The sequence below is a fragment of the Corythoichthys intestinalis genome, chromosome 12 (genome assembly GCF_030265065.1).
Source record: "Corythoichthys intestinalis isolate RoL2023-P3 chromosome 12, ASM3026506v1, whole genome shotgun sequence".
Classification (NCBI taxonomy): Eukaryota; Metazoa; Chordata; class Actinopteri; order Syngnathiformes; family Syngnathidae; genus Corythoichthys; species Corythoichthys intestinalis.
Genome location: NC_080406.1, coordinates 10,984,196 through 10,997,554, shown reverse-complemented (window position 1 = coordinate 10,997,554; position 13,359 = coordinate 10,984,196). Strand labels below are relative to the sequence as shown.

Sequence of the window (13,359 nt, the reverse complement as noted above, 5' to 3'; positions counted from 1 at the left end):
GTCATTAAGTCATGCTACAGCATCTCAATGGGGTTCAATTCTGGACTTTGACTTGGCCACTCTAGAATGTGTATTTTGTTCTTCTGAAACCATTCTGAAGTTGATTTACTTCTGTGTTTTGGATCATTGCCTTCTTGCAGGATCCAACCTCTTTTTAGTTTTATCAGTATGATAGACGGCCTCAGGCTTTCCTGCAAAACATCCTGATAAACTTTTGAATTCATTCTTCCATTAATGATTGCAAGTTGTCCAGGCCCTGCGGTAGCAAAACAGCCCCAAATCATTATGCTCCCTCCACCATGCTTCACGGTGGAGATGAGGTGTTGAGGTTGGTAAGCAGTTTCATTTTTCCTCCACACATCACGTTGTGTGTTACTCCCAAACAATTCAACTTTGGTTTCATCAGTCCACAAAATATTTTGCCAAAGCTTCTGTGGAGTGTCCAAGTGGCTTTTGGCGAACATTAAACGAGCAACAATGTTTTTTAAACGGCAGGGGCTTCCTCCGTGGAACACCATTCTTGGCCATAGTTTTACATATAGTTGATGTGTGCACATAGGTATTGGACTGTGCCAGTGATTTCTCTAAGTCTTTAGTAAACTCTCTAGGCTAGGGTTCTTTTTAACCCTCTGAGTATTCCGCCCTAAACTCTTGGCGTCATCTTTGGTGGACGGCCACTCCTTGGAAGAGAAGCAACAGTGCCAAACTCTCTCCATTTGTAGACAACTTCTCTGACTGTTGATTGATGAACATCCAGACTTTTAGAGATGGTTTTGTATCATTTCCCAGTCTAATAAAAATCGACAATCCTTGATCATAGGTATTCAGACAGCTCTTACTTATTTTCCTCCCTTCTGTCATTGTTTGGATGCTATCCTCATTAAAATATGAAAACCTATAAATGTTTGGGTGGATTTAGTTAAAGCAGACACTGTTTTTTCATCTGTGTAATTTTGACAAAGATCAGATACCATTTGATGATTATTTTATGTAGGTTCATATACTTTTTTCATACCACTGTATTGCCAACATTTTGTCAAGATACCTTTCTTTTAAAGTCAAGTCGGTTGAGTATTTCCTGTAGTCTCGTTACTTCCTCTTCCATGAGCTCACACTTCCTCTCTGATGGATCTGCGACATGTCAACACACCATTGTGAGTGCGCGGTAAAAAGTCACACTCTTCAGTTTTCTTTTGTTTTTTTGCGTGACCGCCAAACCTCGAGACTTCAGAGTCTTGTAGCGGAAATCAAAATCATCTTGCATGTTTTCGATGTATTTTACTCCTTGGTCCATCATCTGTTCACAGTTCATGTTTTTAAAATGTTTGTAGGCCATACGAGTTAATGTGTCATTGGATTTTATAGTGAGTTACCTGCACACTTGCGGCAATCATCCTGATTCGTTGGTCCATATTCTTTTGCCTCTCAAGGGCCACTGGATTTTGTAGCGATTTCTCTATGGGACCCTGGTTAAAAATGTTGGATGAAAAATGCTATTTCCGGTTTTCAGTAATGGCACAGGACAATATGATTATTCATCTTAATGGAATTTCGAGGAACACACCTGCTCCTGCATGCAAGAACTTGAAAGGATCCGCCGCTCTTCTTTGAGGCAGTTGGAGATCACTCGAGACATAGCCGCCGGGTTGTTGCCATATTTCACCTGCAGTCACGCATAAGGAGGGTGGGAACTGGGAACCTCTAAGAACCTCACGATACAAGACCCACGATAATGATCTCACGATAGATCGATACAACACTTACCGATATACGAGTCAGGAAATCATTCGTGTATATTCAACAAAACAACTAATGAACAGAAAAACAAGCTGCTCTGAATTTGAACGAGTTTATCACTAGTAGACGACCAATCCATTTGACGTGACGTTTTTTTTTTGTTTTTTTATTTTGCTAACAAGCAAAAATAACAATGCCATCATATAAACTTGCATTTTAGTGCATAATATTTGTGTGCTTACTTCTTACTGATCTGAAGAAATTTTGTATAAAAGTGCTGAGAACAATCTTTACTAGAGGCTTGCGAAATTTCCAATATCTTAGATTATTCGCGATTCGGCCGTGGAAGATTCAAGAACGATTCACAAACATCCAAATTCCGATTATTGAATTATACCAGGTAAAGCGGAAGTAAAACACAGTAGGCGCGGTCTTTGGGACGCAATGAGGAACGGATCGAGAGTAAATATCATGTTCAACTCATGCCGCTAGATAAAAAAACAATCATACCTGAATGCGGCCGACAGCTGCTACAAACAACGCCTAGTTGCTAGTTGCTACAAACATACGACTACAGTAGATATCATATATATGCAGAACTAGATGCAAAATGACAGACGATGGCGGTGTTAGAACATGTATTATTGAACAGAGATGCGAAATGACAGACTTGCCGGCGTTAGTAAACAGCCACCATCTTAAAGCAGTACACTTCTCTAGAAGGCTCTTTTGTAGCGAACCTAATTAACTTTTTATCTAAAATACTCCTAAATCGGAAAAATCTTGTCTTGAATCTATCTTTAAATGATGAAACAGTTTTAAAACTTTGACATGTCAAAAGTAGACAGAAGGGAACTTATAGAATAACGGGAGCAATTTTAACAACTTTAACGGTTGATTCACTACATTAAATTAATTAAATGTAGTTTAAAGCTGCTGATACAGAATGGGGACTGGAGTATTTTATTCACTGTTATTTTTGTATATTTGTTTACTGTTATATGTTAACTTGATATTGAAATAGTAGTTTGGTTTAGGCTGAGAGGATTTTTGAACAATTTTGGAACTAATGTACAAAAGTTTAAATAAATAAATAAATAAATAAAATTAAATTAAAAAAAGGAGGGGGTGCATCAATAATCGTTTTATAATCGAGTCGGAGCCTCTGAATCGTAATCGAATCGCTAGGTGCCCAAAGATTCCCAGCTCTAATCTTTATTGTTTGTAAAGTGAGGCAGGGCACACTGTTGATTGCTACAGCTCTCTTAGCAGCTATGTTTACCACATGAGCAAACCTATTTGTGGTCCAAGTCCATCTGTGTTACGTACTGAATAAACAATATTTGCAGCATTTTCTATAGTCACTGGTATGGATTGATTTGGTCTGCTTAACTTCCATTCAGTCATGGCGGTTTTTAATTCATCGATGTGGTATACAGTGGGGCAAATAAGTATTTAGTCAACCACTAATTGTACAAGTTCTCCCACTTGAAAATATTAGGGAGGCCTGTAATTGTCAACATGGGTAAACCTCAACCATGAGAGACAGAATGTGGAAAACCCCCCAGAAAATCACATTGTTTGATTTTTAAAGAATTTATTTGCAAATCATGGTGGAAAATAAGTATTTGCTCTATACCAAAAGTTCATCTCAATACTTTGTTATGGACCCTTTGTTGGCAATAACGGAGGCAAAACATTTTCTGTAACTCTTCACAAGCTTTTCACACACTGTTGCTGGTATTTTGGCCCATTCCTCCATGCAGATCTCCTCTTGAGCAGTGATGTGTTGGGGCTGTCGTTGGGCAACACGGACTTTCAACTCCCTCCTCACCCCATGGCGTCAAAATGATAGCAAGAACGGGGAGCAAAAATCCCAGAACCACACGGCGGGACCTAGTGAATGACCTACAGAGAGCTGGGACCACAGTAACAAATCCTGCACTGCCAGACATGTCCCCCTGCTGAAGCCAGTACACGTCCAGGCCCGTCTGCGGTTTGCTAGGGAGCATTTGGATGATCCACAGAAGAGGACTGGTAGAATGTGTTATGGTCAGATGAAACCAAAATAGAACTTTTTTGGTAGAAACACAGGTTCTTGTGTTTGGAGGAGAAAGAATACTGAATTGCACCATAGCCACGTGAAGCATGGGGGTGGAAACATCATGCTTTGGGGCTGTTTTTCTGCAAAGGGACCCGGACGACTGATCTATGTAAAGGAAAGAATGAATGGGGCCATGCATCGAGAGATTTTGAGTGAAAATCTCCTTCCATCAGCAAGGGCATTGAAGTTGAGACGTGGCTGGGTCTTTCAGCATGACAATGATGCCAAACACACAGCCAGGGCAACAAAGGAGTGGCTTTTTAAGAAGCATTTCAAGGTCCTGGAGTGGCCTAGCCAGTCTCCAGATCTCAACCCCATAGAAATCCTGTGGAGGTAGTTGAAAGTCCGTGTTGCCCAACGACAGCACCAAAACATCACTGCTCTAGAGGAGATCTGCATGGAGGAATGGGCCAAAATACCAGCAACAGTGTGTGAAAAGTTTGTGAAGAGTTACAGAAAACGTTTGGCCTCCGTTATTGCCAACAAAGGGTGCATAACAAAGTATTGAGATGAACTTTTGGTATTGACCAAATACTTATTTTCCACCATGATTTCCAAATAAATTATTTGAAAATCAAACAATGTGACTTTCTGTTTTTTTCCCCCCGCATTCTGTCTCTCAGGGTTGAGGTTAAACCATGTTGACAATTACAGGTCTCTCTGATATTTTCAAGTGGGAGAACTTGCACAATTAGTGGTTGACTAATACTTATTTGCCCCACTGTATGGACTACGCGTACCATGATCACTCTGGACTCACGCAGCCAATGGCATGGGACTTGGGGGGATCTAACGTAGTACATCTAGGTTGCCAATTGATGATGTCTAGTATGTGCACGCGAGTGTTGTCGGGGCATTAAAAAAGTTAACAAATGCCACGTCTGCTCATTACTGCACCCAGTGGCGGACTTGGCAATTTTGGGGCCTAAGGCGAACATATCCAGGGGCCCTCTTCATGGGCCAGGGGTCAAAAAGGTGAGAAGGGTGTGGAGGAAATATGTTCCGGTACACTATGGCTGTCCTAGACGACAAATTTTCTCCTGATTAGTCAGCCGACTAGTTTTACGATTAGTCGACTTATCTAATAATTTTCTTTCTTTTTTTTTTTTTTTCTAATTTAGCAATGAAATTTTCGCTGACACGTATTAATTCACAAAACCATTTAGGAACACTTAGATTCTTTATTAAAGTACAAATATTTATGTAAATAACAATAATTAATCACAAATAAACAATGAGGTTAAAAGCTGGTAGCATTTACTAGTGCAAAAGAATGGAAAGTAAACAGATTCAGAACACTGACTTTGCCTTTCCAACATTATTCAAAACAATTCTTTAAAAAAAATCCTCGCATTATTATTATAGTATACTCATAAAGACCTCTCCTTGATCCAGCGAACGTGGATTTGTGCTTAGGGCAAGATAATCTTTCGCAATTAACAATATTTGAAGCTATCTGTTTTTCCCCTTCATTCAAGCGACTCAAGCTTGTTTTCTCACTCTGCGGCTGTAACACTCGACGAAGTTGCTCTCCCAGCTAATCCTAGGCTAACATTCGTCTTTGTAAGCTTTTAGTTAGTTTGTATATCGAATTTGAAAGGAAAATGTGTTTTGTTTCTGGCAAACTTTTTCATGGTGCTAATCTGTTGAAGCTACTCACTCATGAAAAAATACAATTGTACAACATTTTAAATGTATTCATTTTGTATATTCCACCTACCACGATTTGAGAGGTCAATAAATTGAAGAAAAAAACGCCTTATGTTTGAAGTATTTGTTTTTGGGTTCGCTGGCTGTCTAGCCGATAGCGTCACTTTCACACACAGTCACTAACGGGATGGGGTGAGCGCTGCCGCGCCACGCCACTTCTGGTTGCATTTTTGACACATGAAAAATAGCGAATACCGTACTACGGTCTGACGGAAAATTTTAGTGGTTTTGGAACCGCGACGTTTTCACACCATGGTTAACCGTGAAACCGGTAACCGGCACATGCCTAGTTGTGTGTAATGAATCTAAAATATATGAAAGTCTAATGTTCATCAGTACATCACAGAAAATAATGAAATTTATCACAATACGCTAATTTTTTGAGAAGGACTAGTAGATTACCTTTTGGGATACAAAGTATTGCGATACATTGCCGTTTTGATGTAATGTCACACCGCTAGTCACGCATCATAAGAGAATAACTCACAGTACACGTCAAGTTGAAAACATTGTGTTTTCTTACTTCTGCAGACCTGAAAGTATTGCGTTTGAATGTATACACGTCACTGATTTAAGTATAAAGGTTGTGTGGTTAGCTTCATCTGAATACATTGACTCACTTTTAGCAGATGAGTAAGACTGGAGAGTACCTGCAAATTAAAAGCCTTTCATTTTTTAACATGTCTGTCCTGTTTGTCGCTTTGAAACAGAAAAATTGTTCATCGGTAAATATGTCTTAGTCATTGTGAAAACAAATTCAGTTAAATTAAAGAAAGTAGAATAACACAAGAGAAATAGAACACAAATAAGACCTTTTTGTATGCTTAAAATGAATAAAAATACTAACAAAGAGTAATTAAAAATGCATTATTTTTAATGTAAAAAAATAGTTATTTCAAAAGACATGTGATTGGTTAGTTTTTTTAATAGAAATTTTTCGGCGAGAGTTGGAATTGTTGCCATCATCATTATCATTTTTAACAATTTTGTGGTGGTAACAATTTTAAAGTTAAAAAACAAAAATAGTATATATTTGGAGAAAAGGTTTTTTTATTTTCAAGCCGCAAAAGCTTGTTTGGAAAATGTTTCTATATTTTATAATTAATAATACTTTATATAATTTCTATAATTTATCATTTTTAATATAATTGTCTATTTTTTTATATTAAAAACTATCTAAACCCATTTAAAGAAAAATAAAATTGTGTGTGTATTTAGAAGGAAAAAGGGTTTATTTTGGAGGCGCAAAATACACTTGAAAATGTTGCATATTTCCCAGAATAATATTTTGGTATATTTTTGTAAGTATTAATGAAATTTAATTTCAAAATTCATGTACAGTACATGGATGCCTAATTAAATGCAAATTATGCTGATGTTATTTAGTCACATTTTTCATGAAACACAAAAAAACTGAAACATTTGTTGAAATTTTGATATTTACAAACATCTTTAATCATCTTTGTGACAGTGACGATATTTGAGAAAAAAAATTCTGCATATTTTAAGGTGAAAAAAACCCCATACATTTTCAAGGTTATGGGGATGACTTTTTTTCACCAGTTAATGACACTTTTGAAAAATTAAAACTGGCACATTGACATGATTGCAGCTTCTGAGAAAAAAATTTAAAAAACACTCCATTAAGAGGTACTGAAAATACTGATTGAAACAGTGTTTAATGGGGACTTGTATGCAATTTTTAATTGGGATTTCTTTCCTCCACTTTCTACCATTTTAAATGTATATAATTTCACTCTAGCTCGTAAAAAAAAAGGGGAAGTAGCATATAATTATTGCTGTTTCTGAGAACCTAATTTAACAAGGAAGGAGTAGGCATTAACAGAGGACCATATTACTCACTCATATATAATCTCTTTTGTCTCCCTTGTTTCCTGATACTTCTTAACCTAGTTTATGTTCCCAGGTTACAGAAAACAACAAGTCATAGAATGCTAAATTTGTCATTCAAAAACGAAACTCATTTTTACTTCCCTTTGCACTCTAGTAAAAACACCTTACAACATACAATGGGGCAAATAAGTAATTAGCCAACCACTAACTGTGCAAGTTCTCCCACTTGAAAATATTAGAGAGGCCTGTAATTGTCAACATGGTTAAACCTCAACCACGAGAGACAGAATGTGGAGAAAAAACACAGAAAATCACAATTTTTGATTTATAAAAAAAATTATTTGCAAATCATGGTGGAAAATAAGTATTTGGTCAATACCAAAAGTTCATCTCAATACTTTGTTATGTACCCTTTGTTGGCAATAACGGAGGCCAAACGTTTTCTGTAACTTTTCACAAGCTTTTCACACACTGTTGCTGGTATTTTGGCCCATTCCTTCATGCAGATCTCCTCTAGAGCAGTGATGTTTTGGGGCTGTCGTTGGGCAACATGGACTTTCAACTCCCTCCACAGATTTTCTATGGAGTTGAGATCTAGAGACTGGCTAGGCCACTCCAGGACCTTGAAATGCTTCTTAAGAAGCCACTCCTTTGTTGCTCTGGCTGTGTGTTTGGGATCATTGTCATGCTGAAAGACCCAGCCACGTCTCATCTTCAATGCCCTTGCTGATGGAAGGAGATTTTCACTCAAAATCTCTCGATACATGGCCCCATTCATTCTTTCCTTTACACAGATCAGTCGTCCTGGTCCCTTTGCAGAAAAACAGCCCCAAGGCATGATGTTTCCACCCCCATGCTTCACAGTGGGTATGGTGCAATTCAGTATTCTTTTTCCTACAAACAAGAGAACCTGTGTTTCTACCAAAATGTTCTATTTTAGTCTCATCTGACCATAACACATTCTCCCAGTCCTCTTCTGGATCATCCAAACGCTGTCTAGCGAACCACAGACGGGCCTGGATGTGTACTTTCTTCAGCAGGGGGACACATCTGGCAGTGCAGGATTTGAGTCCCTGGGGGCGCATTTTGTTACTGATAGCAGCCTTTGTTACTGTGGTCCCAGCTCTTTGTAGGTCATTCACTAGGTCCCCCGTGTGGTTCTGGGATTTTTGCACACCGTTCTTGTTATCATTTTGACGCCACGGGGTGAGCTCTTGCATGGAGCCCCAGATCGAGGGAGATTATCAGTGGTCTTGTATGTCTTCCATTTTCTAATAATTGCTCCCACAGTTGATTTCTTTATACCAAGCGTTTTACCTATTGCAGATTCAGTCTTCCCATCCTGGTGCAGGTCTACAATTTTGTCTCTGGTGGCCTTCGACAGGAGTGTGACTGACTGAGGATGTGGACAGGTGTCGTTTATACCGATAATGAGTTAAAGCAGGTGCCATTAATACAGGTAACGAGTGGAGCCTCGTTAGACCCCATTAGAAGAAGTTAGACCTCTTTGACAGCCAGAAATATTGCTTGTTTGTAGGTGACCAAATATTAATTTCCACTCTAATTTGGAAATTGATTCTTTAAAAATCAGACAATGTGATTTTCTGTTTTTCTTTCCACATTCTGTCTCTCATGGTTGAGGTTTACCCATGTTGACAATTACAGGCCTCTCTAATATTTTCAAGTGGGAGAACTTGCACAATTAGTGGTTGACTAAATACTTATTGCCCCACTGTAAGAATGTGTACCTGTAAATGCTGCTGTATGAGCTTCATGTTGTGTCTCTGCAAAAAATTGAGTTCCCGAGAGAGGGCCACCTCCAGTTGGCACAACAGGTCGGTGAAGAGAACCGCCGCCAAGGAGTCGTTGCCAGCCGCCGAGTCCCTAACAGATAAAAAAAACATTTGTGAGAAGGGTGCATGTGCGCCACTCAAATCCCAAAGGCGAATTTACAAGTTCTTCAACGGGGTTTGGCTTTTATACATTTATCAATATGAGTAGCAAAGACATTCATTCATTTTATCTTCTGAACTGCTTATCCTCGCGGGGGTGCCGGAGCCTATCCAAGCAAACGATGCACAGGAGTCAGCTACACTGCCGGCCAAAAGTATTGGCACCCCTGCAATTCTGTCAGATAATGCTCAATTTCTCCCAGAAAAGGATTTGCAATTACAAATGCTTTGGTAGTAATCTCTTCATTTATTTTGCTTGCAATGAAAAAACACAAAAGAGAATGGAAAAAAAAAATCAAATCATTATAATTTTACGCAAAACTCCAAAAATGGGCCAGACGAAAGTATTGGCACCCTTTGAAAAATCATGTCATGCTTTTCTAATGTGTAATTAACAGTACATGTTACTTACCTGTGGCACATAACAGGTGGTGGCAATAACAAAATCACACTTGCAGCCAGTTAAAATTGATCCTTTGAAAAATCATGTCATGCTTTTCTAATGTGTAATTAACTGTACCTGTTACTTACCTGTGGCACATAACAGGTGGTGGCAATAACTAAATCACACTTGCAGCCAGTTAAAATGGATTAAAGTTGACTTAACCTCTGTCCTGTGTCTTTGTGTGTGCCACATTGAGCATGCAGAAAAGAAAGAAGACCAAAGAACTGTCTGAGGACTTGAGAAGCAAAATTGTGAAGAGGCGTGGGCAATCTCAAGGCTACAAGTTCATCTCCAAAGACCTGAATGTTCCTGTGTCAACTGTGCGCAGTGTCATCAATGAGTGTAAAGCCCACGGCACTGTGGCTAACCTCCCTAGATGTGGACAAAAAAGGAAAATTGATGAGTGATTTCAACGAAAGATTGTGCGGATGGTGGATAAAGAACCTCGACTAACATCCAAACAAGTTCAAACTGTCCTGCAGTTCAGAGGTAAAACAGTGTCAACCCGTACTATCCGTTGGCGTCTGAATGAAAAGGGACTCTATGCTGAGATACCCAGGAAGACCCCACTTCTGACCCAGAGACAAAAAAAGGCCGGACTGGAGTTTGCCAAAACTTACCTGAGAAGGCAAAAAACGTTTTGGAAGAATGTTCTCTTGTCAGATGAGACAAAAGTTGTGCTTTTTGGGAAAAGGCATCAACATACAGTTTACAGGGAAAAAAAACGAGGCCTTCAAAGAAAAGAACCTGGTCCCCACAGTCAAACATGGTGGAGGTTCCCTGATGTTTTGGGGTTGCTTTGCTGCCTCTGGCACTGGACTGCTTGGCTGTGTGCATGGCATTATGAAGTCTGTAGACTACTAACAAACTTTGCAGCATAATGTAGGGCCCAGTGTGAGAAAGATGGGTCTCCCTCAGAGGTCACGGGTCTTCCAGCAGGACAATGACTCAAAACACACTTCAAAAAGCACTAGAAAATGGTTTCAGAGAAAGCACTGGAGACTTCTAAAGTGGCCAGCAATGAGTCCAGACTTGAATCCCATAGAACACCTGTGGACAGATCTGAAAATGGCAGTTCGGAGAAGGCCCCCTTCAAATCTCCAAGACCTGGAGCAGTTGGCCAAAGAAGAATGGTCTAAAATTCCAGCAGAGCAACGTAAGAATCTCTAAAGGTTGTGCTACCAAGCAGGGTCGGCCCAGCCTATACGCAGACTATGCAGCTGCTTAGGACCCCTGACCACTAGGGGGCCCCCAATCTGGTAATTGTTTAATTTATATTCTATTTTGTTTACTACAGTTTGCTTTATTTGACTTTTGTGAGTTTTGATACTTGATTACAAGCTTAAAAAAATTAAAGTTCTTCCCTAACTTCTTTCTTTCCTCTTTTAGAAAAAGGTTTGGTGCTATCTACTGTAAGTACTGACAATCATTTGGGGTGAGAAGTTTGAAGTATGCAGTGCAACAAAATCTGATTAATATACAAAAATATGGACGTATGGGTTGGATTGCATGTATGGGTTTCACAGTACACTGTGACGAAATGGCGGGCCAAAAATATGGGCCCCTTTGCATTATTTTGCTTAGGGCCCCCAAATGGCCTGGGCCGGCCCTGCTACCAAGTACAAGGCTGAGGGTGCCAATATTTTTGTCTGGCCCATTTTTGGGGTTTTGTGTAAAATGATCATGATTAATTTATTATTTTCATTCTCTTTTGCGTTTTTTCATTGCAAGCAAAATAAATGAAGACATTACTACCAAAGCGTTTGTAATTGCAGTCATTTTCTGGGAGAAATTTAGCATTATCTGACATAATTGCAGAGGTGCCAATACTTTTGGCCAACAGTGAATATATATATAATCTATATATATAATTTTTAAAAAATTTTTCGCAAAATAACATGGTGATTTCAGTATGACCTTTTTAACTATTTCGAGAAAAAAATATTTTTAAATCCTCCAATTTTATTTTTTTAAATATGCAATGTTTGTCTTAAATATGTTTTTTCTTGACAATATGTTTTTTTCTCGAAAAGTAGGCAATATTTATTTTTATTTTTAAAACAAAGCTCCAACATATGCCTTTTTCTTCCGAAATTTCTTAAACATATCAATGTCTCTCATGAACAAAACACTTACTTCCTCAGTAAAATAATCCAATTTTCAAATTATACACTACTGTTTTGTTTTACAGAAAATACAAAAAAAAAAAAAAAAAAACAATTGCATTTACCAATCCTGAGCCTCGATCCACCCAGCAAGACCTTGCCTGATGTCCATTGGGAAATTGTCATCATACAAATAGTCCACCTGTTCCAGGAGTCTCATCTCCAGCTGCTGAATTTGGTTCCACTGGCTCATACCGCACACCTGGATTAAAACTGTAGTGTTTTTTAAAGTATCAATCCAGACGAGCAGTTGTTGTATGCTCGTTACTACTTGATGTGTTCTTCCGTCGGTGTCGTTCACCCTCTGCACTTGCAGTTTACACGTCTCTCTTGTGACTTTCGCTTTCTGTGGTGTTGAATTCAGGAAGTCACGTTGATGCGCTACTTGGAAATCAATTACAACCACAAAGCGACGTATCGCCTTTTTTTTTTTTTTTTTTTTTTTTTTTTAATAGTGAGATAAATAGCTAAACACGTTAGTAACGTTATAAATGGTGTATATTTGTTAAAATCTGAGATTTAAAAAGGTGTTTTAAAGAACGCTTTACTTGTGCTGTGGCCTCCGGTGCCGTTGATGTCGCTCTTTCCTCGTTCCCACCGTTGTGAATACTGTAATGTCATTTCACTTTTTGGCAAATAAAAGCTCGAAAGCATTTCAAAAACTCAATGTATGGTTATAAAATCCTGGCGTTTTAAAAAATTATATTGCAAGTGGCCTTTATGTTAATGTTACTTCTTCGAAATACAACCGTAAAAAATATTTGGCTCAGTACGAGGATATGTAAACGTGTCCGCCATATTGAATGTGTCAGATCTGCCTGTAGTAAACTAATAAACAGTGTTGTTAATCTTACTGAAAAAAAGTACTTAATTATAGTTACAAATTACTTCTCCCAAAAAGTAATTGCGTTAGTAACTCAATTACCTGAATGTAAGAGTAATTAGTTACTTGGCAAAGTAATTGGTGATAATTACTTTTTTTTTCCCCTCAAAAAAAAAAAAAAAAAAAAAAACATTGGCCACACTATGTGAAGTTTTTTGTGAAAGTTTTTGGTACAATTGGCCCGAGCCCAATTCTTTACCCTAATTTACCCTTTACCCTGAATCAACTGTTAAAAGTTGTTAAAATTGCTCCCATTATTGCATTAGTTCCCCTCTCTCTACTTTCGACATATGAAAGTTTTAAAACTGTTTCATCATTTAAAGATAGATTCAAGTCAAGATTTTGCCGATTTAGAAGTATTTTAGATAAAAAGTTACTTAGGTTCGCTAGGAAGGTTCTCTACAACAGAGCCGTCCTAAAAAGTCTACTGCTTTAAGATGGCGGCTGTCTACTAACGCATTTAGTGCCATGTCTGTCATTTTGCATCTAGTTATATCTATATACAGTAC

The 13,359-nt window shown here is 38.3% G+C and overlaps 1 protein-coding gene across 2 annotated transcripts in view; it reads right to left on the bottom strand.

The window, feature by feature from the left end:
* Positions 1-12,292, bottom strand: part of stat4 (signal transducer and activator of transcription 4) — a 43,888-nt gene extending 31,596 nt beyond the window's left edge. For both annotated transcript variants that reach the window (XM_057852668.1, XM_057852667.1), the window contains exons 1-6: positions 12,033-12,292; positions 9,154-9,289; positions 1,565-1,663; positions 1,374-1,466; positions 1,219-1,297; positions 1,046-1,131 (exon numbers count right to left, since the gene is read on the bottom strand). In XM_057852668.1, the coding sequence (XP_057708651.1) occupies positions 1,046-1,131; positions 1,219-1,297; positions 1,374-1,466; positions 1,565-1,663; positions 9,154-9,289; positions 12,033-12,160 (621 nt within the window). In that variant the 5' untranslated portion in view covers positions 12,161-12,292. The remainder of the gene's footprint in view (positions 1-1,045; positions 1,132-1,218; positions 1,298-1,373; positions 1,467-1,564; positions 1,664-9,153; positions 9,290-12,032) is intronic.
* Between the last annotated feature and the right edge of the window lie 1,067 nt (positions 12,293-13,359).